Source organism: Taudactylus pleione, unplaced genomic scaffold (genome assembly GCF_031769625.1).
Source record: "Taudactylus pleione unplaced genomic scaffold, aTauple2 ptg000391l, whole genome shotgun sequence".
Classification (NCBI taxonomy): domain Eukaryota; kingdom Metazoa; phylum Chordata; class Amphibia; order Anura; family Myobatrachidae; genus Taudactylus; species Taudactylus pleione.
Genome location: NW_028284792.1, coordinates 15262307 through 15287635, shown reverse-complemented (window position 1 = coordinate 15287635; position 25329 = coordinate 15262307). Strand labels below are relative to the sequence as shown.

The 25329-nt window shown below is 41.4% G+C and overlaps 1 protein-coding gene across 2 annotated transcripts in view; it reads right to left on the bottom strand.

Moving 5' to 3' along the window:
- Positions 1-25329, bottom strand: part of ST6GAL2 (ST6 beta-galactoside alpha-2,6-sialyltransferase 2) — a 123846-nt gene that overhangs the window by 30962 nt on the left and 67555 nt on the right. For both annotated transcript variants that reach the window (XM_088445869.1, XM_088445868.1), the window contains exon 3: positions 12019-12942. In XM_088445869.1, coding sequence (XP_088301995.1) covers positions 12019-12880 — 862 coding nt within the window. In that variant the 5' untranslated portion in view covers positions 12881-12942. The remainder of the gene's footprint in view (positions 1-12018; positions 12943-25329) is intronic.

The following is a 25329-nucleotide window of genomic DNA, read 5'->3' as shown; positions in this document are numbered from 1 at the left end:
CCCGAAAAGGCGGGTAAGCCTCCCGGCAGCCACGACCCCTATGACCCCCTCCCCCCCCCCCACGATTATAAGAGAGTCCCCCGCAGAAGGGGCAGGGGGGCTGGTGACATGATTCTCAATTTACAATGTGTAGGGGGGCATGGCCAAAATTACGCAATCGCATGGACACGCCCCCACTCCACTCACAAATGTCAGCCACGCCCCCTTGGTTTGCCAATCTGGCTGCCCCATCCCAGAAGGGCAGGCAGAAAGTCGGCAACCCTGAAGTACACTACAAACTTGCTTGGGGATGATAAAAACATGATTAATGTAATATTTCTTTCCAGAATACGGGTGCAGAAAACTATCCCCAATCTCCAGGAAAGAATGGTGTTGTATAGGTCATCATTAGGCAGGGCATAGAGGGCTGTGAAAGTGACATACCTGTGGCATCGCACTTTCGCAATGTTGAACATCAATTGGCAACCATTTATAGAGGGAGTTCTCGGCGCACACAACAGACCCTGATGTGCACTGTGCATGAGTGGTGATGTCTCTATATAAGTTAAGTTATATTTATTATCTGTGACGAAAATGTAAATAACTTGAAATGTTGTACTAGACATATTTAATCTATTCATGTCCCATCCATTTTTCCTTTTCTTATTGTTTATTTATGTAGTGCCAACATTACACAGCGCTGTGCAGAGAGTAACAAATACCATTAGTCTATGAACCACTGAGCCTTACAGTCAGGTAACCTACCAGTATGTTTTTTGACTGTGGGAGGAAACCAGAATAACCAGAAAGAGCCCAAATACAGGGATAACATACAAACTCTCCACATATAGGACTTTGGTTGCAATCTAACTCCTGATCCCAGAATAACACAAGCACCGGGAAAACATACAAACTCTCCACAGATAGGACTCTGGTTGCAAACCAATTCCTGATCCCAGCCCTATGAGACAGGCTGGGATCAGCACAAATTTATTCTTAATTACTACTTACTTTAATGGTGTTTGGAACTGCACTCACAGTGTTCAATTAAATATTTGATTTTGTAATTATCTCTCTCTACCTGATACTAGATAATATTATACTTGCTACATGTGTAATCTAAACTATTTAAAAAGCATTTTACATGTTACAATATACTGTACTCATTAACAGGTGATTACTTGTGACATTAGTACCATAATGTAATATATTTTAACTGTATCGTTTTTTAATTTGATCTGTAATGTTTAAAAAGACAGTGTATATAGTGACTATTTAGCAGTTATCATTCGAAGATATATGTTGACTGAGATAGGTGGAGTAATAAAAGTAATTGCCTCCGTTTAATAATAGTGCACTTACTGAGATGTGACAATTGCAATAACTGTAATGCATCTATGAAAAATCATATGCAATAATTGAAATTCTAAACTTGTTCTGAGAATCCTTTCTGGTTGCCTGTTAATGATGGCAGTTTTAATCTGTCACAAATATTTAAAATGGACTCATTTGTGTGAAGCTGAAAGGAAAATAAATAGGAGAGTGCACGTTCAAGAAGCAGCAGTAGTGATGGGATGATTACTTGCTGCTCATCTAGTGAAGGATTTTAGGTGCAGCAAAAAACAATTGGAGACAATCAAATGGAAAAGAAATTACTACTCTGAGGCCTTACTCATGCTAAATGACAGTGTCTTTAAGTGAAGATGTGCTAATGCAGAAAAGTAGGTGCTGCCAAGATTTCACGACCGGCTCGTAACCCAGATGTCACTGTGATGCAGGATACATGTAGGGCAGTGATTTTCAACCTTTTTGAACTCAGGGCACATGGAACAAGATTGTAAAATTGTCAAGGCACACCATCTGTCTCCCAAGCAAAAATAAAACACATTGGCCCTCATTAAAAAAAAAAAAAAATCACGTTATCCCCCTCAGAAAGCAATATAATATACATTGCCCCCCACATTAAAACACAATTACACTGGCCCCCACAGACAGCAAAATAATACATATTGACCCCCTACCTGGAGCCCCTTGTACCTCGGTAGCGTCTAGATTGCCTTTTACTGGGCAGATCCTAACATCTTCAGTCCCTCAGCCGAGGTTGGCGCAGGCTTGCCGCAGCCTGTCACATTTACTGCTCAACAGCAGTGAGCAGTACAATGCGGGTGGGACAGCGACGCGGCGTGCGTGACCTATGATGTCACGCCGCCACGTCTCCATTGGTACGGCCCGGGCAGCGGCTGAGCCACCCGGAAGAGCTCAGCAATGCCTGGGCACAAAGTTAAAACTTAAGCTGCGGGGGGCATCTTCAGGTGGCGCTTCTCTCGCGGCACACTTAGGAACCGCTCGTAGTGTGCCGCGGCAAAGTGGTTAAAAATCGCTGATGTAGGGAATAAGAGATTCTTGGAGAAAGGGTACATTAAAATGAGTTCTAGTCAAGAAACTATACAATTTATAGAAATCATACAATTATACGTGCCCTCCCTCCTAGCTGTCCTCCTGTAGGCCCACCCTGGGCACCCCCTCTGGAGATAGGTCACCCATGCCAAGAGCCGGCCCTACATGTATATTTTTTGTATGCATCTTGGTATGTTTTATGGATTAGATCTTAGTTTAAGGGCAAGTTGATCCATTTTTTGTTACATATAAATTATTTCAAGAAACGCATTGTGGCTTGGTCCACCCCATACCGTTCATGTCCTGTGGGTTTGTAGAAAATAGTTGGTACTGCAGAGCAGGAAGGCTTAACTCAAGCATTGTGCGACAAAAAAGTTAATATAAAAATATAAATGGTGTAATATTAATTTTTATTTAACCATACAGTTTTTGACTGGCACTGTAAGGGTTAATCCATGTCTAAATTGCTACCAAAAGTCACTACTCTGCCCTTTGGGCAACCCTATCCGGCTTCTAGTGGCTGAAGCCGATGCAGTCATTAGAAGCTGGTGTTTTGCGCATGAGCAGTCCCAATGTCTCATGTGCTCATTCCGGCGCCTGCCAGACCCATTGGGCAGGGGACGGTACCCGTCATTAGGGTCTATGGTCTGTCTCCTCCTCTACTCAGACCTGCAGTGCAGCCAGTGGAAGCATGGGCAGCAGAAGCCCCGCTGAATCTAGGAGAGTAGGAGCTGTTGCTGGTGTTCACGCTAAGCTATTTTAGAAGGGTGACGCACTCCGCCCCATTTTATAAATGAAGAAACCCGCCCTGTCCTTTTCTCCGGAGCACCATAAACTGGTAATTGCAATCCTTACTGTTGGGGTGTGGCTCAGCTGGAAGCTCTTAGTGCCAATGTTTTCATCTGCTGCAGTTCTCTCACCTAAAACTAGTACTTTTGTTTGCACACGATCAAGTATCAGGCTGAGCCACGGATGGCTGCAGAGCAATGGTAGGTCAGAGCTATGGTATCTAGCTCTCTGACTGCATCAGAGATCATGTGACTGCATAACCCTGTTGCGCTCTGAATCTTGCATTTTGGGTGATCCGATGGCATGTGGTGTATTCAGATTGGCATTATAGGGGTATGTGGGGTGGTCTAATGGCATATGGGGAGTTGAATGGAAAATAGTTAAATGTGTATAAAATATATATATATATATGCCACACGTTAGTGCCCACAATTCATAGTCAAGTGTCCAAAATTGTGTCCTTCAGAGTAAAAATGTGCTCTCCTCAGTGATCAGCACTCTGTCAGACAAAATGCTAGAGTGAACACTACATATATTTTTTTTATGTAAACATTGTAAATATTATAGTAAGTTTAGAATTATATTAGTGTTTAATATTATAAAGACAATTCCTGGCAAATTCTGAGTTTTTCTGTGATTTAATTGTACTGACACAGATGTACTATACATTTACTGTTTGGATACTGGGACTTTTTGGTGACACCTCTTATCTCACCAAACCACACCTAATAAACCAAAACCAATTCCCTAAATCTGAAGCTGTGCCACTAGTTTGGAAAACACCAAACCCCTTCTATCCGAGTAGGGGAAGGTGGGGCTAGTTGTTACAAAAATACAGAAATATCTCAAAAATCTTTAATCACAACCAAACAGAAAAAAGTACAAACAAAACAGTATTCTCTCTTTTATTTATATTGGGTGTAAGTTACATCCAATAATTGTTATTAACAATGTTCTTCGGAACAACGCCGCCCCCCCTCCCCCTTACATTACACTGATCGCGCCCCCCACTGGCTATGCGCCGGGCTGAGGGACTCACAGCGTCCCCCTCCGCAGCGCCGCAAAGCAAAACATTTTTTTTTCCTAAGGGGGTGTGGCCATGCCTCCAGCAACTAGGCCACGCCCCTTCACCCGGGCATGGCGCGCCTGACTCAGCACACATTAGACAGAAACACTCGTCTTCAGAACTCGCCAATTTTTGACTAATTCCTTTTTTTTAAAGATTTTGATGCAATCTTCTTGGGGTATATTTACTAAAGTGAGAGTTTTTAGAAGTGGAGATGTTGCCCATAGCAACCAATCAGATTCTAGCTATTAACTTCTAGAAGGTGTTATTTAAATGTTAAGTAGAATCTGATTGCTTGCTATGGGCAACATCTCCACTTCTAAAAACACTCACTTTAGTAAATATACCTCTTAGGGGTCTATTTACTAAGCAGTGTTAGGAGACAGAGTGAAAAGTGATAAGGTGCCAGCCAATCCGCTCCCAACTGTCATTTTTCAAACACAGTCTGTGAGATGGCAGTTAGGAGCGGATTGGCTGGTATCTTATCACTTTTCACTCTGTCTCCTAACACTGCTTAGTAAATAGACCCCTTAGTCTTTTTATTTTTGCATTCTTTCCAGAGTAAAGATTTCTTAACTTTCTGTAGTTTTGCTTCTTTTTTTTAAATTTCTTATATTTGCCTTTAGTTCTAGCTGGTCTTTAATAGGAGTGTCAGTGAGTAACAACTTGCCTCCTATATTGTGTAACAACTTGGCAAAAGTGATGTCAGATAACCAATTCACGAGTATAACAATGATAATAAATACACTAATAGTCTGTGATTCTAACAAAATTAATGATAAACCCTTCCCTTTAACAGTAACGGATTTTCGCCTCAAATTGAATATGGCCCCATGTTGTATACTGCTGATGCATGCAAGCCGATATTAGCGTTCAGGGTTCTTGTGCATTGTACTATTGTTGCTATTTGGCATGGTTTGCAGATGGGGTTGGGTTCACAAGGACACATCTCTGTAGTTTTTTGGGCTTATAACATCAACTGAGAAACATTCCCTGAAAATATCCCCTGAAGCTATTCTTGAATCAGCTTACAGTATCTCATGATAGGGACTTTCTGCAGCTGTGTAAGCAATTTCCCTATAACTCCTCTGTTTAGTTAGCTTCTCAAAAGCACTAAAAAGTCAGGGAATTGATATTTAATTTTACAAGGTTTTTCTCAGTAGAACAAAGCATTAAATACTAATTGTATGCTGCCCTTCAGAGTGCCGTTATATTAAACAGGATAGGTTATTAACAGTCTTGGCCACAGACAGTCTCTGATATTTCATATAATTACACAGGATATTAATTGATCTACAAATAATTTTTAGACCTGTAAAACCTTAAGGTGGGTACACACCGAGTGATCTGCAGATATATCTGTAGATGATGGCCGTTCATACACACTGAACGGCCATCATCTATCCGGCAGCCGCAAGGTCCCGCAGGCTGGGGGGAGGGTCAGGGGCGTGTCCGCCCCCCTTCCCGCAGCTGCCACTGCATATGTACACACTTGACGATGAAAATATATATCTGCAGACATATCTGTCCATCAGCTGTGCAGCACAGCCAATGTGATATGTCTGTGAACGATGTCGTTCACAGACATAGGGTTTGTCGAGGCCGAGGGGCAGCAGATATACTGGCCGATGAATTGATCGGCCAATATATCGGCCAGTGGTCACCCACCATTAGTAAAACAACAGATACAAAAAGGCCTTAATGGTGCCAGCTTAATCTTATCTGTTATTGTGACAAATAGAAGCACGCAAAGTAATAACAAAGCAACCTGGAAGTGACCCTTAGATTTAATGTGTCATCGCAGATATCACCCTCTGCTATAGCTTCAAAGTCATTTAATATGTAGGCTGTTAGGTGTCAACACTGTTACATACAGATTTAAAAAAAAAAAAATAATGCCTGCTAGATTATACTTGCCTACTCTCCAAGGACTGTCGAGAAAATCGGGTGCAGCACCCGGCACCCCGCAAGAGTAGGCAAGTTCGTCGTATTGTCCGCTGGTCCTCCGCAACTGCATGTGAAAGTGGGCGGTTCAGGGGGCGATGACGCAATTTTAGCTGAATAGAATAATCATAGCCCCGTCCCCTGCTTTGTAATGCAGACAATATTGGCATTATAAAGTGAGCGGTGGTGCCGCGATGACAAGATCGCACTGACATGCCCCCTGCTCCGCCCACTTCAGCAGCCCCCAACCTCCCTGCTGCACCGACCTGGAAGCCCCCTCCCGGATAGGGCTGCCAGAATGTCGGTAAGTATGTCCTAGATGTCCCCCATGGTACCACTGTCTTTGTAGATTGGGCTGATCAAAGGCTGAGTGCTACTAAAGGCGTTTTTGTGGCCATGACTACCTGAAAATTTGGGATTCTCTCGGCAGTTGCGGGAGAGTAGGTTAGTATGAATTAATCAATTTGAGGAATACACTTTCATTTTCTTGTATCATGGATCTTATTGCAGAAATAAGAAATAATGATTATATTACTGTTAGGATCTGTGTTTGTTGTGGACCCGGGGTGGTAATAGGAGCAAACACCGGAACAGATTTAAACTGAAAAGTGGGTTTTTTAATGGGTGAACTTGAAGACATGTACACTGATAATATAAGTCCAGAATATAGATGGGGAGGTGATAACCTGAAACTGAAGTGAAGCAAGAGTGGGTAATGTCCAGGTAGTGACAGAAATAATGAAAAGTATTTGTAATCCAAATGGTTACTGCGAAGCTGCAGACAGGATATCAGGTTACAAATTGATACTGGTGTGATGAAATCCACAGAGGTTATGGAGTAGTAGGTTAACTGATGAGTAGCACTGCGATAGCTCAGTGTCGAAACTGGATAGCTGCAGAGAGCTAGGTAACTGGAGACATTGTAGGGATAGGGTTAACTGCACACTCAGGTCTTTAGGTAGGGAGAGGGTTAATGGAAGGTGCAGGGTGGTTCCAGCAGGAGACTGGGAGCAGGCAGAGCAATGCAGGCTGCTTGGAAGCTGGGATCCAGCAGGAGCACAGGTAACCAGACAGGTTTACTGGAGCACAGGAACTCTCTCACAGCATACGCTGTGAAACACGTTGCACTGGCAACTATGGGAAGCTCTGGACTCCCTTAAGTACCCAGTGCAAAATAGTGATAGGTCAGAGAGAGCACGTGACACGCCAGGACTGGAGCAGCTAAGTCACATGACCAGAGGCAAGATGGCGGCGCCCATACCAGAGTGGAATGGAAACACCACCAAGCCTACCCCGGCCAGAATGACACAGTGCCTGCGAAACACCTCGCACAGCCAATGCCCGCTGCCAGACACCAGCCCCTCCATCGGAAGGACCATGCCACAGAGCCCTCACAGGTAATACCCGTCGTCCCCTATGCCGGGAAACCTTGGTCGTGACAATTACTAGGATCACACTAATATTTTCTATAACATTATAGCAATTCAAACAATCTAACGGCCACAAAATTTATTTTTTGTCGGGGTCTTAGAATACATTCAACCCATTACCACACCTCATATTCAGATTGTATGCACCGTACAAATTATTCATGTTCAAGAAATTGTACACTGGGTATGTACATACAGTATACTGATGGGGACAACAATAGTTTACACTGACATTTTCTATCTCACAACCAAACGGAGTCTTCGAACAGACTTTTCCCTCACAACCCACCCATTATTTTAAAACAGGCACAGCAACAACTTCATATAGTGTATTGTATATATTTGTCATAGCAGTCACTATTTCTCTTATCACAACCAGAATCCAAATAAAGAAGTTTATAGTCATCCACAAATGAGGCCGCACTTAGAAATTATTTTCCTTAAGCAAACACTTCAGTCATTGACATATTTATTCATCAAGCACCATCTCACCTCACAGACACTCCTGAAAATCAACCAATACCAACATCATAACACTATCCACAACCAAAAAAATCTAACAGTAGAAAAGAAGAAGGCACACAGGGAATCCATGGCCAGATACAATTACCAGCGGTGCTTACCCTCCTGGGTGCGAACAGAAATCCGTGGTGAGTATGCTTTCTGCCCTTATTGCGGCCACAGCAAGAACAATAACCCATAGTTCTGGGCACTTAACCCATAAGTGCTGTGAAGAGCAAAAGGAATCCCTCTGGGAAGAAACGCTTTAGGGAAATATACAGATTTATCAGCAATTCCCAGCTACTATTCAGCTCTTCACAGCACTTCTTTAACTACTCTACGGATAGAGCCAGGGACACACTGCCTCTGACACCGCATCTTCCATCTTCGCAGTGTGAGAGGACTCTACAGAGCCGCAGGCTTCCCGGCCTGAGTCGCCACATCCCCGATATCAACAACGGGTGGCGTGGAGAAGTTTAACAGGCACACAGAGCAGATCCAGCCCTCTTACAAGGACGCTGTCAGCTTCACTCAAACAGCTATGGTGGAGGTTTGCATGTATTACATGTCTTCACTTTACAAATTGAGCGGCTATAGAAGGCGATTGCATTATGGACCTTTCTTATTGAAAGCATCAGTTAGTATTTGGAAAGCCTACAATAAGTTTTCTATATAAGCCGGACGCTTTGCATCTTCTGTGGCTGGGACAGAAGAACATTTTTCAAAGGACATTGTCACATACACTAAGGTGTCAATAACTATTCAATTTTATGCAAATGTTACTAGACCCATGATATCGTTTTTATTTTTATATGTGTATTTGTGCATAATAAATTACACATTTTTGTGAATACATGGGCACACTTGCAGCTCTTTATTGGTTCTAGTTCCACAGTGCTGTTTATTTGTCTTATTTGTGTTATTCCTCTTTTGGTTTGCAACCTAGTAGAGCAACTGCGTAGAGCTGTAACCTTGAGAATGACTGAGAAAACATTGCTGTAGTAGATGTAGGAAATAATCTGTAAGGGCAAATGCAAGATTTCTAGAAGGGAGGTTACCAAATGCTTGATTATAGAGCTAGTGTGGCCAGCCCAGCATATGAGGAAGACATAATTAGTACTTCCTCATACAAAGTGCACTGCATGTAACACATCAGACATATAAAGGGCCAGCAAACACAGTAAGCTATTAGATGCGGCAGTAGGGCCAGCCCACCTGAGATGAATGTTTTGTGTTTTTTTCCATAAGTGGGCACCATTTCACAATTTATGTCCCCTGCTTTGTGAAGCATTGGAGCAAGTCTGGGAGTGTAGATGTGGCAGAAGAATCTAGGCACGGATGCGGAGTGTATGCAATACAATATTATTAATTAACACTATGGGAAAGATTTTTCGAAGCTTGAAGAGAGGTAAAGTGGAAAAAGAGATAATGGGGTAGATGGACTAATCCTTGGAGAGAGATAAATTGGAAAGTGATAAAGTACCAACCAATCAGCTCCTAACTGGCTAGGCAAACACAGGCATGTTGGGACGTTTCATGGGCATGCATAAATAAGCCATTGCGATTGCCTTCACTGCATGAGAGCTCTCTGCATATCAGGAGAGCCGCAGTGTTTGAGGCAGATCAGACTTCACTCAGAAGTCGCTTGGCTGGCCGATGTGCGTCGATGTTACTGATGTTTATACTGTTGTAAGTCGTTGGACGGATAGGAGAAGGCAGCAATGGACATCCCTATGCTCGGCTAGGCTTTGGGAGGCATTAGCATATTTTAACAACTGCAAAGAGACTGCAGTTGTGATTGCATTTGTGCAAGTCTTGGAATCAGGCCCTGTAAAATGACAGTTAGGAACTGATTGGTTGGTACTAGGGCACAGATTTATCAATGAGTTATAGACTTGTTATCACTTTTGCTATTGCTCCTGTCATGTGTTTAAAAAATGACAGTTAGGTGCTGATTTGTTGGTACTTTATCTCTTTCCCAAGCTTAGTACATCTCCCTCACCAACCAATCAGATCCTAACTGTCATTTTTCAAACACAGCCTGTAAAATGACAGTTAGGAGCTGATTGGTTGGCACTTTATCTCTTGCCACTTTATCTCTTTCCAGGCTTTGATAAATCTCACCCTATAGATGGTCTATAGTATAGCCTGTAGGAGAGAGAACCTAAAAAAATAAACTTCTGTATAAAATATATCTCATATAAATAACTAAAGTGGTCAGGAAAAGGTTAAGCACCCCATAATACAAATACATACAGAACATAATCAGTAGTAGACAGATTTGAGCTTTCTAAGCACACATTTTCCCGCCTCATGTTACGACACCTGTCTCTTCTTGCTAGCAGCTCTCAGCTCTCTCTAGTCTAGTGCGCTGATTAAGCGGTCAGATCCACACACATAGACTTGGCAAGAAAAGCAGCTGCCACTGGGCATTCACAGCTGCTCCATTTCATCCTTTATACTGCATGCTCTGGACGTAGCTCTTGTGTAGTATAAAAAGCTGACATTCAGAATGTCGACATGGTTAAAATGTCAACATGTTCATAATGCCAACATTTAACATGTGGACATGTGCATATTTTAGCCTAACCCTAAACATAACACAAAAATGTACTGTTTAACCTTTTCATTGTCAACCTTATGTCCATGTCCACATTCTGACTATCAACTTTCAGAATCTGTTGACATTCTGGTGTCGAAATTCTGACTGGATACCCTCTTGTTTGCCTATATTCTGTTATTTGTGGGCATTCTAAAGCAACTTTCTAGACTATGCTGTTCAAGTGGTAAGGTTTCACTGCTATGCTTCCAAGATGTTTTACATACACCTTTACATACACCAATGCTAAGGGAAACATTCATCTCATTACAACACACAGCAATACAAAAATAGTGTTAAGGCGCACATCCACTAGGCGATATTAATGTGCAATGGCACAATTACGACATCGTAATCGTGCAATCACTCATTAATCGTGTACAAATCGTGCCCTATAATGTCAGAAACGACCAGCAATGCACGCTCCCGCTGGTCGTTTCCGACATCAATCATCGGCTGAACATGCCGGTCAATCTGCCGATAACGACAGATTGGCCATGTTCAGGGATGATGGAGGGTGCCTACACTGAATGATTAATCGTTCAGTGTGGGCACTGCAGGGGATGGGGAATGACGGTACGATTGCGATGTTGTAATCGTACTGTCTTTCCCTAGTCGCCTAGTAGAGGTGCAGCTTTACATTGTTTTAAGCTTACAGCTGCTATTATGAATTTATTCTTTGGCTAGCAGACTTATGGTTTGTTTTAATAAAGTCATGTGGGAATTTAGGCCCTCATTCAGAGCCGTACGCTCTGAGCAGAGCGCACGCTCTGAATGAGGGCCGGCCTCTATAACTATGGAGCGTCCTCCTGTACGCTTGTATAGCTGTGGGTCACCACCCACAGCCTATACGAGCGTGCAGTTTGATGGCCGCGATGGTCGTGACCATCGCGACCATCGAAACTGCGAGCCGGAGCCTGCGGTTGAGGTTTTCAACCGCAAGGCCCGGAGTGATTTTGGCTCTATCCCTGTCGGGATGCCGGCATCAGGATTCTGAGCTCCGGGATCCCGAGCATCAACATCTCTTACCCAACCCGAAACAAATAACTAGTAGAGAAATATTTTCTACAAATAATGGCAGCAGAAAACTGTTACTTTCAGTGGGTGCTTGCAGCTTGTTATACGCTATATCCTGCAGAAAGGCTAGCTGGAGGCATAACATGTCTCAATGGTGGATGAGGCTTATTTATTGAGGATCGCTTAGTAACGCCAACAGCCTGTCTCAACCTACACAAAATACATTCCATTAGAGTAAAAAGAAAAAAAGACTGTGACTTAAATTTACTTAAAAACAAAGAATACAAATAACTCACCAATTTCTGCTCCAAGGGAAGAGTTAAGTATTGCGCCGGCAGATGAAACAACTGCACAAGTAGAAAACCCTTGTGGATACAACTTATTCAGTGATATTTGGGGAAAATACTTTTCCCATCCCAAGTTTGAGAATGGAGCTTCCTTGCCATCCAGCATTCTGACATGAGCTCGCTTTTTCAGGATACACAGAAGTTCCTGGGCACTAAGTTTCCTTACATTCTGTTTTCCTGAGAAGTTAACACCCAGCTTGTTTGCTCTAAGATACTCCCTCCTAGCTTTCTGCAGACGAGGCGTCAGCATCTTTGATGAGACTTTCCCTTTCCACAACTTCTGTAGAAAAGATTTGGACATGGTTGAAGAAAATTCATTCCAGTCATCGGGCTCATCAAACAGATGCTGTTTCCTGCGATATACGTTCCTCCGTACTTTTCTGTGTCGCGGTAGCGGGTTTTTCCGATACCTGGCACCAGCCATTAAGTCAAGTGAATCGGCCTGATTATAATCTACAAGACCTTTGCTTTTCTTTATAAACTTGTCTTCACTTTCAAAATAATTCTCCACATCTGCTATAGTTTTAATGCTACCTGGGTCAGATTTAAAGGAGTTTAAAATGTCTTCATTAATAAGATTGTTATCGCTGATGGCATAGGAAAAAGATGGGTCTTGAAGTGCTCCCATGATGGCCCTCTGCTTTCCTTGAATAGGCAGGAGTTTTTTAGCCTCTATGTAAGAGAATGAACTTGGCACTGGTTCCACTGAATTGCTGTCTGTGAAGTAGATGAAGATCACCAGGAACAGTAAGCCCCAGGCACAGATTCCAAATAGCATAAGTTGTTTCCATTGCTTTAGGTTAGGTTTCATGGCTCAGTCTGCTCTGGCTTCTAAGGTCTTTATGCTAGTGAAGCAGAAAATTCAATTGTGACCTGTGAGAATAAAACAAAAACTGGTCAGAAAATATATAATGCAAGTTTAAAAGACATCCCATTATGGCCATAGGTTGGTTATTCAGTGTATTACTAACTTGTGATTAATCATTGCCTGATTATAATGAAGTGTTCCCTGAGTCCTAAACACAATACAGTTTCTAGTTCCCCATTTAGTGTCACATGCCAGTTATAATCACACACTTGAATCTCTCTAATATTTATGTTTCATTCACTATGTAGGTATATATGCCACACAGAAAAAGAGGAAAATGCTGGTGCACACTCTAAGCACTAAGAATACTGATAATCAGAACAATTATAATAAACTCCTTATTTAACATGGAGTACAAATGAGGTTCTTAGTATGTTTGGGCAAAAATGCAAGCCCACCTACCACAATACAGTGATCTCATCAGGTGGGTCCCTAACATTCCTATAGTCCAAGTCCACAACATGGGACCACCCGGGTCAATACATCCAAACCGCCCCAGATCACCACCAATGAGCGATATGTAGCAGTTTAAGTGGTAACAAGTGCCAGAGACACATAGCTTGCGACTCAGCTATTTGGCTCTGGGTGGTTCTACTGTACACTGTGAAAGTCTCCTGGGTCCATCTGTCCCCATGGAATACCAGCCAGTAAAGATGCAGGGAGACAGATGCATGTGCAGTAGCACATGTCGGAGGTCAGGCATGTCTGACTGTGCTCCGGGAGGTCCTAGTGACCACCGGCTCAGTTGTACATGTCAGATGCTGGCGGGAGGCATCGCAGGAGCGGAATCCTTCCAACAATCATATCATTACTGCAAATCTTTTAAGCCAAATGTGTAAAATGCCAAGTGGTGTTAGGGGCTATAGTAAGAAAAAGAAATACAAATGTTTTGCCATATTTTTAGTAGAGAAGTAACATAACACTGTGATAATTAAGTATATTTTTTAATTACAATAGTTCAATTACAGAATATAGGTATTCATTTTTTTTTTGGTCTTTTGTCTCTAAAGTCTAACCCTTGGATAACCCTGACCACCTGCTGATATTGCTGCATTTACTGGAACAGTTCCCATCCCATAAAACCTGATGATGAAAATACATTACAGCTGCTGAACTCCCAGCAAACAGCTGTGGTGCTGCCTGACCCTCTCTCATACCACCCATACTATTGTGCTTTTATTTTTCTCCAAGCTCACATCACACGGCACCGCTTAGCTGGAGCAGTGGATTGTCTTCTGTATGTTGCCCTAGTCAGATGGTGTGAATGCACAAATGGCGTATTACACAATACAGATAAAGAGTAATCAAACAATAAGTATTGTATATATTTGTACAGAAGCCAAGAAATTATATACAAAATTAAATCCATTTTCATGCCCTTTTGATGCTATGCATTTTATATTTTTATATAAAACTCATGCACAAAACTAAGCTCCACCGTGAAAATTATACAGTGCAGGCAAATATTAGACATTTTCTATGAAATTGCCACTGAATAACTAATTCATGAAGAACTTGGTTTAATTCAGTTAATGTGCAAGGCTAAAAACACGCAATATATATAATAACACTCACATGGTCAGCATCTGGAAATGTAAAGCTATTTTGTTTTACACAATTGCATATGAATTACTAAATCAACAATCCCAACATAATTGTAAGATCAGTTCCACAGAAGCATGTTCAGGCAATGATTTTAGAAGTTTAAATGCTTATAAACCAAACTGGTAGACTATAAGTAGACTAAACTACCCACTGTCACGTATGATCTATGAGTCTGTGAATCTAGGCTGGGTGACCTCAAGTCCCATACGTAGCTGAAATGTATACATCTCAATTAGCACTGGACTCTTGTCTAGTCCTAATAGACTGGGCGATTGAAGCTGACAATTTGCTGTCAAATGAAGCGGATATCATACTATTCTGTACACCGCCAAACTGAAACAGAAGAGTTCTCTCATGGGAGGTAACAAAATGCCACTATATTGTATATATGCTTTTAGGGGCATATGTATCAAAGCTTGATGTGAGATAAAATTGTGAGATATATATCACCAACCAATCAGCTTCTAACTTACATTTTGCATTTTGTGTTTAAGACGTGATAGTTGGAGCTGATTGGTTGGTGATATATATTTCACAATTGTATCTCTCATCAAGTTTTGATACATATGCCCCTTAGTGTAACAATGTTTCATATTTTCCCATGAAATATAAATTAAGTCTTTTGTGGGATAGTGACTATTATTAATAGGAAAGAAAAAAACTGTGCATGGTCACTACACCCGCACTATTCCTTGTTAGGCCACACAGCTTTCTGATGTCTAATGAGCTCTAATGTGCTTTCAATAACTGTTCCAAAAATATGTCCTCATGAACAACACAACTGCCTATCTTTTTAAAGACACTAAAATATATGAAAACAGACACAAAGCGCTAAACAAAATAAATGTAATCCTTGTTATTATAGTCACTTATATTATAGTATACTGGGCTTATCCATAGTCCCTACCACACAGCCTTTCTGCACAGGACAGGTGTGCAGGCACCAGGATCAGTATGCCATTTGGAACACTACATCATCAAGGGGTCTATGTACTAAGCCTTAGGGAGAGATGAAGCATGAAGATAAAGTGCCAACCAATCAGCTCCTGTCATTTTTCAAACACAGCCTGTAAAGTGACAGGTAGGAGCAGATTGGATGGTACTTTATCTCTCAATGTTATCACAATGTTATCACTCTCCAAGCTTTCATGAATACCCCTCCCCCAATCACCAAGGCTTAGTACATTGAATGTGTACTCATCTGAGCAAGACTATGCACCATTTTACGTCCTGGAATTGAGGACTGCCTTGTAAAAGGTCAGGACCATGTGCACGTATCTTAAGATAAAGCATCTGGAGAAAAATTCCAGCTGTTGTGGTTATCAATTTGTAAATTTGCTCCAAGACTACAGGATACACAAAGATATATCTCAAATGCACAGTCCAGAGTAGGAATTACTGATGATACACTTGGCATCTCTATTATCACACTTTCCCTTTTACAGTAAGTTTACATTATGCATGACCTTCTCTAGGAGCTTGGTGCTGTTAATCATAAAGTACTTCCTGACATCATGTCTAACTGCTGCATTGTCATGTCAGTAATAAATAATTATTTCACTAAAAATGATTTTTACTCAGGAGGTATGTTGCACAGGTCCCCAGGAATGCCTTTTATCCACCACGGTCCATATGAACCTATATGTTTACACGTAAATGACTGTTACAGTGAGGGTGAGATTTTAGCAGGAAATGTCATTGTAATAATACTATAAAAGTATAGCTTCATAATGTTATACAGTTATTACTTGTGGAATAATGCATACATCCTTCTGCCAAATATAAGGATAGTAAAAGTCAAGGAGGGATGAGAGTATGGTGCATTATTCCCTATAATACAGTAGTAACGTGCCATAGAACGATTGCTTTGCTGCTGCGCGTATAGCCCTAAAACCCATACAGTGCAGAGTCAGTTGCGAATGAGACACGTGGTATGAATGTATTGGAGATGTAATAAATAAATGTGCAGGGTGTTCCTGGATGGTGACTGAGAGGGGGCTATAAAGAGGCACAAAGATGGTCCGTCTTATGGGCGTGTTATGGGATTGTCACAGGTGTGTTACTGAGCCAGTTGCGAACTCACATTGAGGTCATACTCTAATGTAGAATCTGCAACTAGCATAGGGCTGGTGCAAGTTTCTAAAGAGGCACCAAGCGGTGTTACAGTGACTAAAGATGCTCAAAGTGGGTGTCCAGTCCTTACACATTCACATGCATGGCTGGACACCATGGGAAGGGCTGATACTAGCAGACGTGACTACAGCTATAGATACGGTCGCAGCAGCATGTGACTGAGAATCAGGTCCTTTGTGTCAGTCCTGCACATTGTGCTGGGTACACACTGACAGATACATTGGCCGATTAATTGATCGGCCAATGTATCTGCTGCCCGTCAGCCAGTGTCTACTCGCGATATGTCGGTGAACATCGCCGGTCACCGACATATCGCATTGGCTGTGCTGCACAGCCGATGGACAGATATGTCTGCAGACCGCCCGTACACACACAGTGGCAGCCGCGAGGAGGGATCGGAAAACGTTCACCGGCCACCGGGTCCCGCCCCACGGCCGCCGTGACCCGAGGACACAATCAGATGATGGCAGTTCAGTGTGTATGAACGACCATCATCTGCAGATATATCTGTCAGATGTGTACCCACCACAAGTCTATGACACAGGACTTGATGCCATATGATAGCCATCCACAATACTTTCTATGTAGTGTACACCCAGTATATTGTACATATGCCAAATCTTTATTTAATGTATAATCTCAAATGAATGTATTTTAGTGGGCTGTAAAACTTATTCACAATATTCATTTAGTACATCGATACAGTTAGAATTTGCAGAGTTTTTTCAGTCCTTCAAGAGAACAACAACTGTCGGCTGTACTGTATCGGTCTGTGAGGAAGGCATGTCTGTGTCACTGCCATACATTCCAATCTTGTCTATTTGTAAGCATTACTGCCTTCAGGTCACTGTAAGCATATGGTGATATGTTCTCCCAAATATCACACCTGGAAGCCCAGGGCTATGCAACTGATGGTTCACATAGTATGCAGTCTGCTGAATGCACAAAGCCATGAAATGGAACAACTAATGAAGTATGGGCACTATAGTGTTACTATAGCTGAAAAAGATAGCATCTTTCCAATTGTAATACAACAAATATAGCATTTACCTACCTTAAATTATTGACACCTATTGCTAATAGCTAAACTGATATCTCAGCTGACGTATCAATCACATACATATCAAAATTACAGGTGAGCTATCATTCAAATTCAACTTGGCAGGAATTGCTAAAGCACATATATATTGATGTGTGTGTGTACAGTATGTGTGTTTTCAAAGTAGTCATTGACTTTTAAATATAGTAAACATCATGTTAAGATGTTCAGCTGCAAACATATTGCATTTTTTGTAAACTATAATGTTACTGTATTATTGGTTTATGTCACTGGCTTCCAGTCAGCTCCACAGTAGCTGTGCTAGTCTGACTTTTTAGTAATTAAATCCCACTTAACAGTCCCTGGAGCTCTGTAATCGTTATCTTTACTGGGAAAGAGGCGAGGGTTTATATGGACAACATCTGCAAAGCAGTTACATCTGCTCAGAGTAAAAATCTTTACAGCAAATATTTCTTCATGCTTACTTACAACTAATACTTTCATTTACAAATGAAGGCTAAATCATGCATACCAAGGGTACGCAACCTGTTTTGTCCAGGCAGCCATAACTGTGAAATTTTATTCTTTTGAAAGGGCTGCAATAATACTTTAACTTGCTTAATAGTATTAAATACTACAGGAAAATAACTTATTTGTATTTATGCCAAACCTCTTAACAATGTAAACATATGTCTTGGAAATGCAGGTGAACAGTCTGCTGCCATGTCATGTACAGTAGCTAGCCCAGCATTTTTCAAAAGGTTGTTCTGTGGTACAAAAGTGTCCTCAAGTGTGTTGCCTGGACAAGTGCTGCCGGAGATTCCCACCAGTGTACAGCCACTGCCAGTTTAACTTTGAGCCCAGTCTGGGCTCTTCAAGGAAGCTCAGATGGTGCCCGGGCCATGACCTATGAGAAGGGGTGGCGTGACATCATAGGTCACCACGCCACACCGCCATCCTGCCCGCGCTCACTGCTCTACTCCCTACCCTGATTGTGTGACTGAGCCTGGCTACACCACTACTGCTGGGTGCTGGTGCCACCCATGGCTGAGGGACAGGGACGACTGGGAGCTCCTATCTCTGTTATCATCAGGTCATGTTAGTCTTTTGTGGGGGGACTAATTGAGTTTTATTTTTTGCTTTCTATGACATTTTGCTTTGCTAAAATGTCTTTGATTTTTTTTCTGTGAGAGACAATGTCTTTGATTTTTTTATACTGTGGGCACCGATGTGTTTGATTTTTTTCTTGGGGACTAATGTCTTTGATTTTTTTTTCCCTGTGGGGGCCAATATCTGTGATTTTTTTCCCCTGTGTGGGCCAATGTCTGATTTTCTTTTCCTGAGGGGACCAATGTGTGATTTGAGGTACCTGTGGGGGCCAATGTCTGATTTTTTTCCCTGTGGGGGCCAATGTATGGTTTTTTCCTGTGGGGGCCAATGTTTTTGATTTTTTTTCCTGTGGGGACTAATGTTTGTTTTGTCTGTTTTTTTTCCCGTCGGACCTATGATTCCGTTATTTTTCCACAGGGGACAATGTAGGTTTTTATATTTCCTTTGGGGGACTGATGGTGTGCCTTGGCAATTTTAAAATCGTGATCAGTGTGCCGCGAGTTGATAAAGGTTGAAAATCACTGAGCTAGAGTGACATGCCCCTTCGCCTTAAAACATTTAGCATGTAAAATATTTATTGCCCACACTAAGCAAGTTTCTTCCCAACACCTTAACAGTATATTACATTTTCCCCACCTCCACTTGTAACATATCTACCCTCAGATTCCATTGCAGGACATATCTATCCACAAGCACTCGGTCTGTGCTATAATTATTACTGTAATTACCAGTACTGTGGGAAGGATGAAGTGGATACCAGACACAGGTAGGGAGTTCTAGGAGCAGGTTTACCAAAACTCCTGTAAGCCTTGCAGGCCTCATGTACGCTGTAAACATGACTGCGACCATGGTGCACCTAAGATGTACACAATTTTTCAAAGAAAATAAAGTACAGTGTGTCAGCAACCCATGCAATTCTGTGGGTCATATAAACTTTATTTTTGTATCTGGTATTTTCAGTTTGTCTGTCTTATTATGGTGATAGTAATAAAAATTATTTTAAAAAAGCCTCCAAAAAACCAGACAGAAGAAAGAATACAGAAAGAAGTACAAAAAGGATAAAAAGTACAACATATGTAATGCTGGGCATACACGGCCAGATAAAATGTCTGTCAGACCGACAGACATTTTATCTGGCAGCCTGCCAGCCGCAGATGTCGCCGGCATACACTGTGAGATTTCTCTCACAGTGTATTAGCCCGACATCCGCGCTCCGCCCCCGGGGGAGGAGACATTTCACTGTTCCTTCCGTAGGAAGGAACACAGGAAATGTCTGTCTGTCGGCCGTGGCTGGGCATACACTGCCCGATGCGGCCGACAGTTTACCGGTAAATATCGCATCAGACAGTCATGCTGGACAATCCGGCATGCCCGACCGAGCAATATTTAACCCTCGGTCGTCCCCTCACACGCTACAATTATCGGGGCGATCCGCTGATATCAGGCGGATCGCCCCGATAATTGTAGCGTGTATGGTCAGCTTTAGTGGGTATGAATATGGAAACAATTATTTGCAATAGCCTCAAATAGAAATACTGCCTGCTCCATTCACTTGCTAGTGCCATACACTCTTTCAAAGCTAGTTCATCATATCTAACTATAAAGGTGCCCATGTTGCATAAACAACCCAACGTCCAGAGAAGAAGCCCAGAGACCATTGACTATAATATAGAACATTAATAAAAAAAAGAACAGCATATTTTAAACAGTGTAGCTACTATGCCCCTGAATGATGGTTTATTCCAAGAGAAATTAATCTTTCTGTCTGCTGCGAAGCTTGACTGGAAAGGCCTCCTACCATGGGAATTTTCAAAGTAAAATTTGCTAATCACACTGGGAACATTTTGAAGTGCAACAAGTCTGGTCTAAGTGGCTATAAAACATTTACATAACTGCAGGTATTTCAAATCACAAAACTGGCTGAAAGGTAACAAAAAGATTATATCTGCATGACAGTTTTCTGGAGCAGAATACTTTGCAAGTATGATATTTTTAGTCACAGTGCTTCTTTCAACTACACACAGGGGAGGACAGCCATTATATGAGTTGTACCAGAATTCACATGCATGTAGCCTATATATTCTATAGGATGATCGCACAGAAGCTGTGGTACTGTACTATTTACAACATGAAAACGATCAACCTCTTTCTCTTGTAAATCCACTGTCCCCACATGCTAAGGCTCATTATTCACTGGTATCAAAGTATATCCTTTTTACAATTTTTTTTAATGCTAGCAAAAGCTCTTTAACAGGTAAGTGAATGGAACCCGGTTTTAATGGCCCCCATACCTACTAGCATTTGCACTTGCGGTCAGGAGTGTTTGCTCTGTTGTGCTATTTTTTGAATGAGCTGCATTCTACATTTACAGGTGTCAACTACGAATAACCATTGGAGTTCACTGCATCATTACCTTTACAAGTCAAACATAATCATGTTGTACCTGTAGTGTCACTGGTATATAATGTAAACCTGATGGGTAACACAATTTATACTATTCCCAGTACTAAAAGCATTTCACAACCTACAAGTAGTCTAGGATTGGGGTAACATGGCTCTAAAATGACAGAGATTGCAATTGGCACAGAAAGCTCACCACGTGCCTAGTTATGATGCTGGTATTCCTGGGCCAAGGGTACTTCCCAAAAAATGAAATCAATAAGGTAATTTACAGGCATGTCCATAAGCCAGCCATGAAGTTCCACTCATAGTAAGAGTGAAGACGTTGCTAAACCTGAGCACATACTGTAGTAAAGACATTCTGTTATTCAGAGGCAAATGTGTCATAGCGAAATTAGCCTCTAAATAACAGAATCTCTTTACAGTTTTCAAATTACTATTTTATTTTGAAACATGTATTAAAGTGATTTCCATTCAGAAATGAAGAGACATCTCCAATGGTGCCTGCAATGCATTACATTATCGCCGCCATAGCAGCGATCTTGTTTTGCAATGTACTAAGCTATGAAAAGCATTGCTTTTCATCACAATTATTAATTCCATATTGTCATAAATACAAAACGTTAACTTACAAATGTCTGCTGGAGATCTAGATGATGCAGAGTAGAAGCTGTCAGAGGAGTCATGTAGGGTGATGTCAGTGAAGAGCAGAGGTGAGAGGTGTTGGCTGATAGAGAAGAGGAGGTCAGTGGCGAGGTCAGAGCAGTGGAGGTCCAGACAAGGTGGATAGTGCAGAGCAGGGGATTATCTTCAGAGTTGGAGTGGTAGAGGTCAGTGAGGCTGGGTGTAATTCTGGCAGTGCAGGAGGCTGTCTCCACCGCAAGTTTATAGTATTATGGGGCATATTTATATATTATCGGGTTTTAATCTTGAAAACTGTAATTTGTTATTGCTGCTATTTGCAACAATAAAAAATGATTTACCACCCGAATGTATCAAAACACACATGCAGGGGCAGGGGCTCTGAAAGGAGCATGTCGCTGTTATGCGTTAGTAGTGAAGTGATAACATTAGTTATAGCGCATGCACGTACCATGTGCAGTGGCCATTGCTGAGGAGGGTTCCCGGAGGAACCCTCTCATGGTAAATGTAGCGAAGTGTAGCCCATAAGCTACAGCAGCTAATGAGCTTCAGATGGTGTAAACTGCCGAGGCCAAACTCTGGAATGCGAATCTGAAAGCTTTGCAGCCCCCATAGAAACTTATGGGGCTGCGGAGGCTGACGGACATGGAGGCCACTCTTTCAAATATATGGGTGATACTTGCAGGTATCCCCAAAAATTGTTGTTTTCAGGAAGATATCCTGCAATTATTATTTGATAAATAGGCCTCTATGACTGAAGATGTCTGTGCACATGAAGAAAATAGAAATCTCTGCATTTAGCGATTTTAATAACATCTCCATACCTACACTCTGTAGAACATTCCTCCATCCGCCTTTTCACCTGACAATATAATGTACATGCTCGGTCCTATGCTGCAGCACATACACATTAGAGTTGCAGACAATTCTCTACATACTGCATCAGAGCAAATCACATGTGATATAGGATGAGATAATGCCGGAGGGATGAGTTTTCTCAAGCACTAAGCCATGCTTCTCTAGGATAAGTGGCAAAGCTGGATGTCTGCTAACACAGAGATGAAGCACTATTTGATACTTTGGGGTCTATGTACTAATCTTTGGATGGAGATACAGTGAACAGAGATAAAACACCAACCAACCAGCTCCTAAATGTCATTTTTCAAACAGCCTGTGACATGGCAGTTAGGAGCTGATTGGTTGGTACTTTATCTCCATCCAAGGCTTAGTAAATAGACCCCTTTGACCATTTAGTCTGAGCTTCAGACTGCTTATGTCTCCAAATGGCTAATGTGAGACCAGCCCCAGTCACCTTTAGTAGATACTGTAAAGATTATCGTCTGTAATTATAAGAACTATAAATTCATCCTAGCAATAGTAATTTTACCACTACTAGTCTAGTATAAATAAAAATATTAAATTGGGCAATCAAAAATCTATCAGACAGAGAGGAATGGTCAGACGTGATCAATACAGGTCAGGAAATGGTCCAAATATGGTAAATATGAACAAGCCATATTATTATTAGTAATAATAGTATATGACTACTAATATTCAATATAGTAACAAATGTATATAATTGTTATTATAATTCATGCTAAAAATAAAATGATGCTGCAAACTAAATGAAAAGAATGAATAGTAGTAAAGTAGATTAGGTAAATAATCACATAGAAAAGACTTGAGGACAATGAAAAGTGAACACAATGACAGCAAATAATAAAAGAGTAAGCAAGGCTCAGAGAGCAGTCACGGCAAAAAAGCTGAATTATGAAAGGAGAGTACTGATCTTATATAGGAAATAAAGGATGGGGCTGCAGATTACCATAGCAGGGGAAAGTCAAATGTCAAAAGGGATAGTGATGAATAGATGAAAAGAAGGTCAAACAATTGTTCAAAAGACAAATAATAAACTCAAGAGAATATAAAAGAGCTTCTAAAAATCAAAGCCAAAGTAGTTAAATATAAGATGAAGAGGCACTTGATGGCGATCCCTTGTGTGACATTTTTATTTGGTCACAGAATTATCCGCACTCAAATGTTATCAGAAGAATAATATATATTTCTTTTAACAGAGGAATAATAATAATAGTAATAATAATAATAATAATTACAAATACAAGCACAGGGGAATGTGTGTGTGCAATAACAAAACAAAACAAATAGAGGATATACTGTACATCTGATTTACACAGACACTTTTTCCATTTTAAAAAAAGCTTAGTGTACCCAGTAGTGATTAAAGCACTAATTGACTTTTGCATATCTAAACATCCCTTTCGTGTAGTTTAGAAACTGGATGAGATCATGAAAGCATTATGCTCCAGAGTCCACCATTCATAATATTTTATTCTTTTCCCAAAAATCTCTCGCACCTGCAGGGTTTTTTCAGGTGGTGTGAGATTTTTGGAATCCACTTGGGTGCAAGTGTTTTTTTTATTTTGATCTCCTCCAGAGCTTGTTAAATTTTTCCTTAAATCGATATCTAAAGGAAAAATTGTTGGGACTTGCATCTGGAGCCTTTGTACACCCCTCTAATGACTAATTAATCAATTGGAAGCTTACTATTATCTTAATTAGCCCACAATTACTCACCTTCTGCAGCGCTGTCTTCCTCCTACACTTCCCTGACATGCTGGTCTTCTGCAGTTCTGGGTGTGAGATCATGTGATTGTTGTGAGTGTGGGACCCAGTGTGTGTGTGTGTCGGTGTCAGCAGCAGCCAGGAACTACATCTCCCAGAAGCCCCCAGGAACTACATCTTCCAGAAGCCCCCTCCTTCCCCCAGCATCCTACTTTGCAACTTCCAACTTGACCAACAGGAGAAAGGTTGACAGGGAGGGTAAGAGACCAAGGGCGAAAATGCTGTTTTTGGGGGTTTTACCGCATTCCCCAAATGTACTAAGCTTCATCCCGATGGATAACGCCACCACCTTGAGGAAGAGTAGTGGTTACTTGAAACGCGTTGGAAGCTGGGATTCACCTGCTTTGAGCCCTTGGGGACCTGGAACTGTGTGCGGCTGGCCAAACCAGATGCTTGCAGGGAGAATTGAGTCTATCCAGAGATCTTCCTTATACACTCTCTGGAAGCATCAAATCTGGTGCTAAACACGGTATGGTTCCAATTTATACACATTAGATAGAATTTCACTCTGGGTGATCCCAGAAAGTGCTTCATGTTATATAACTATTGTTTGTTTATTGAGAAATATTAATGAAGATTCTTGGATACCTGATTTTGCTTGGATATTTTATCTTGTCTTGATATATTAAATAACATACTACACTATATTGAGTCTTTTCGCTCTCCTTCCTTTTTTTATATATGTCCTGGAGGATGATGGGCTTTTGAACCATCCAAAGGATCTATGGAGAATTGATGAACGGAACAAGATTCAGCAAAAATCTGACTCATATCTCTAATATTAATTGACATTTTATTAGAGCCTTTGTGTATTACTTGT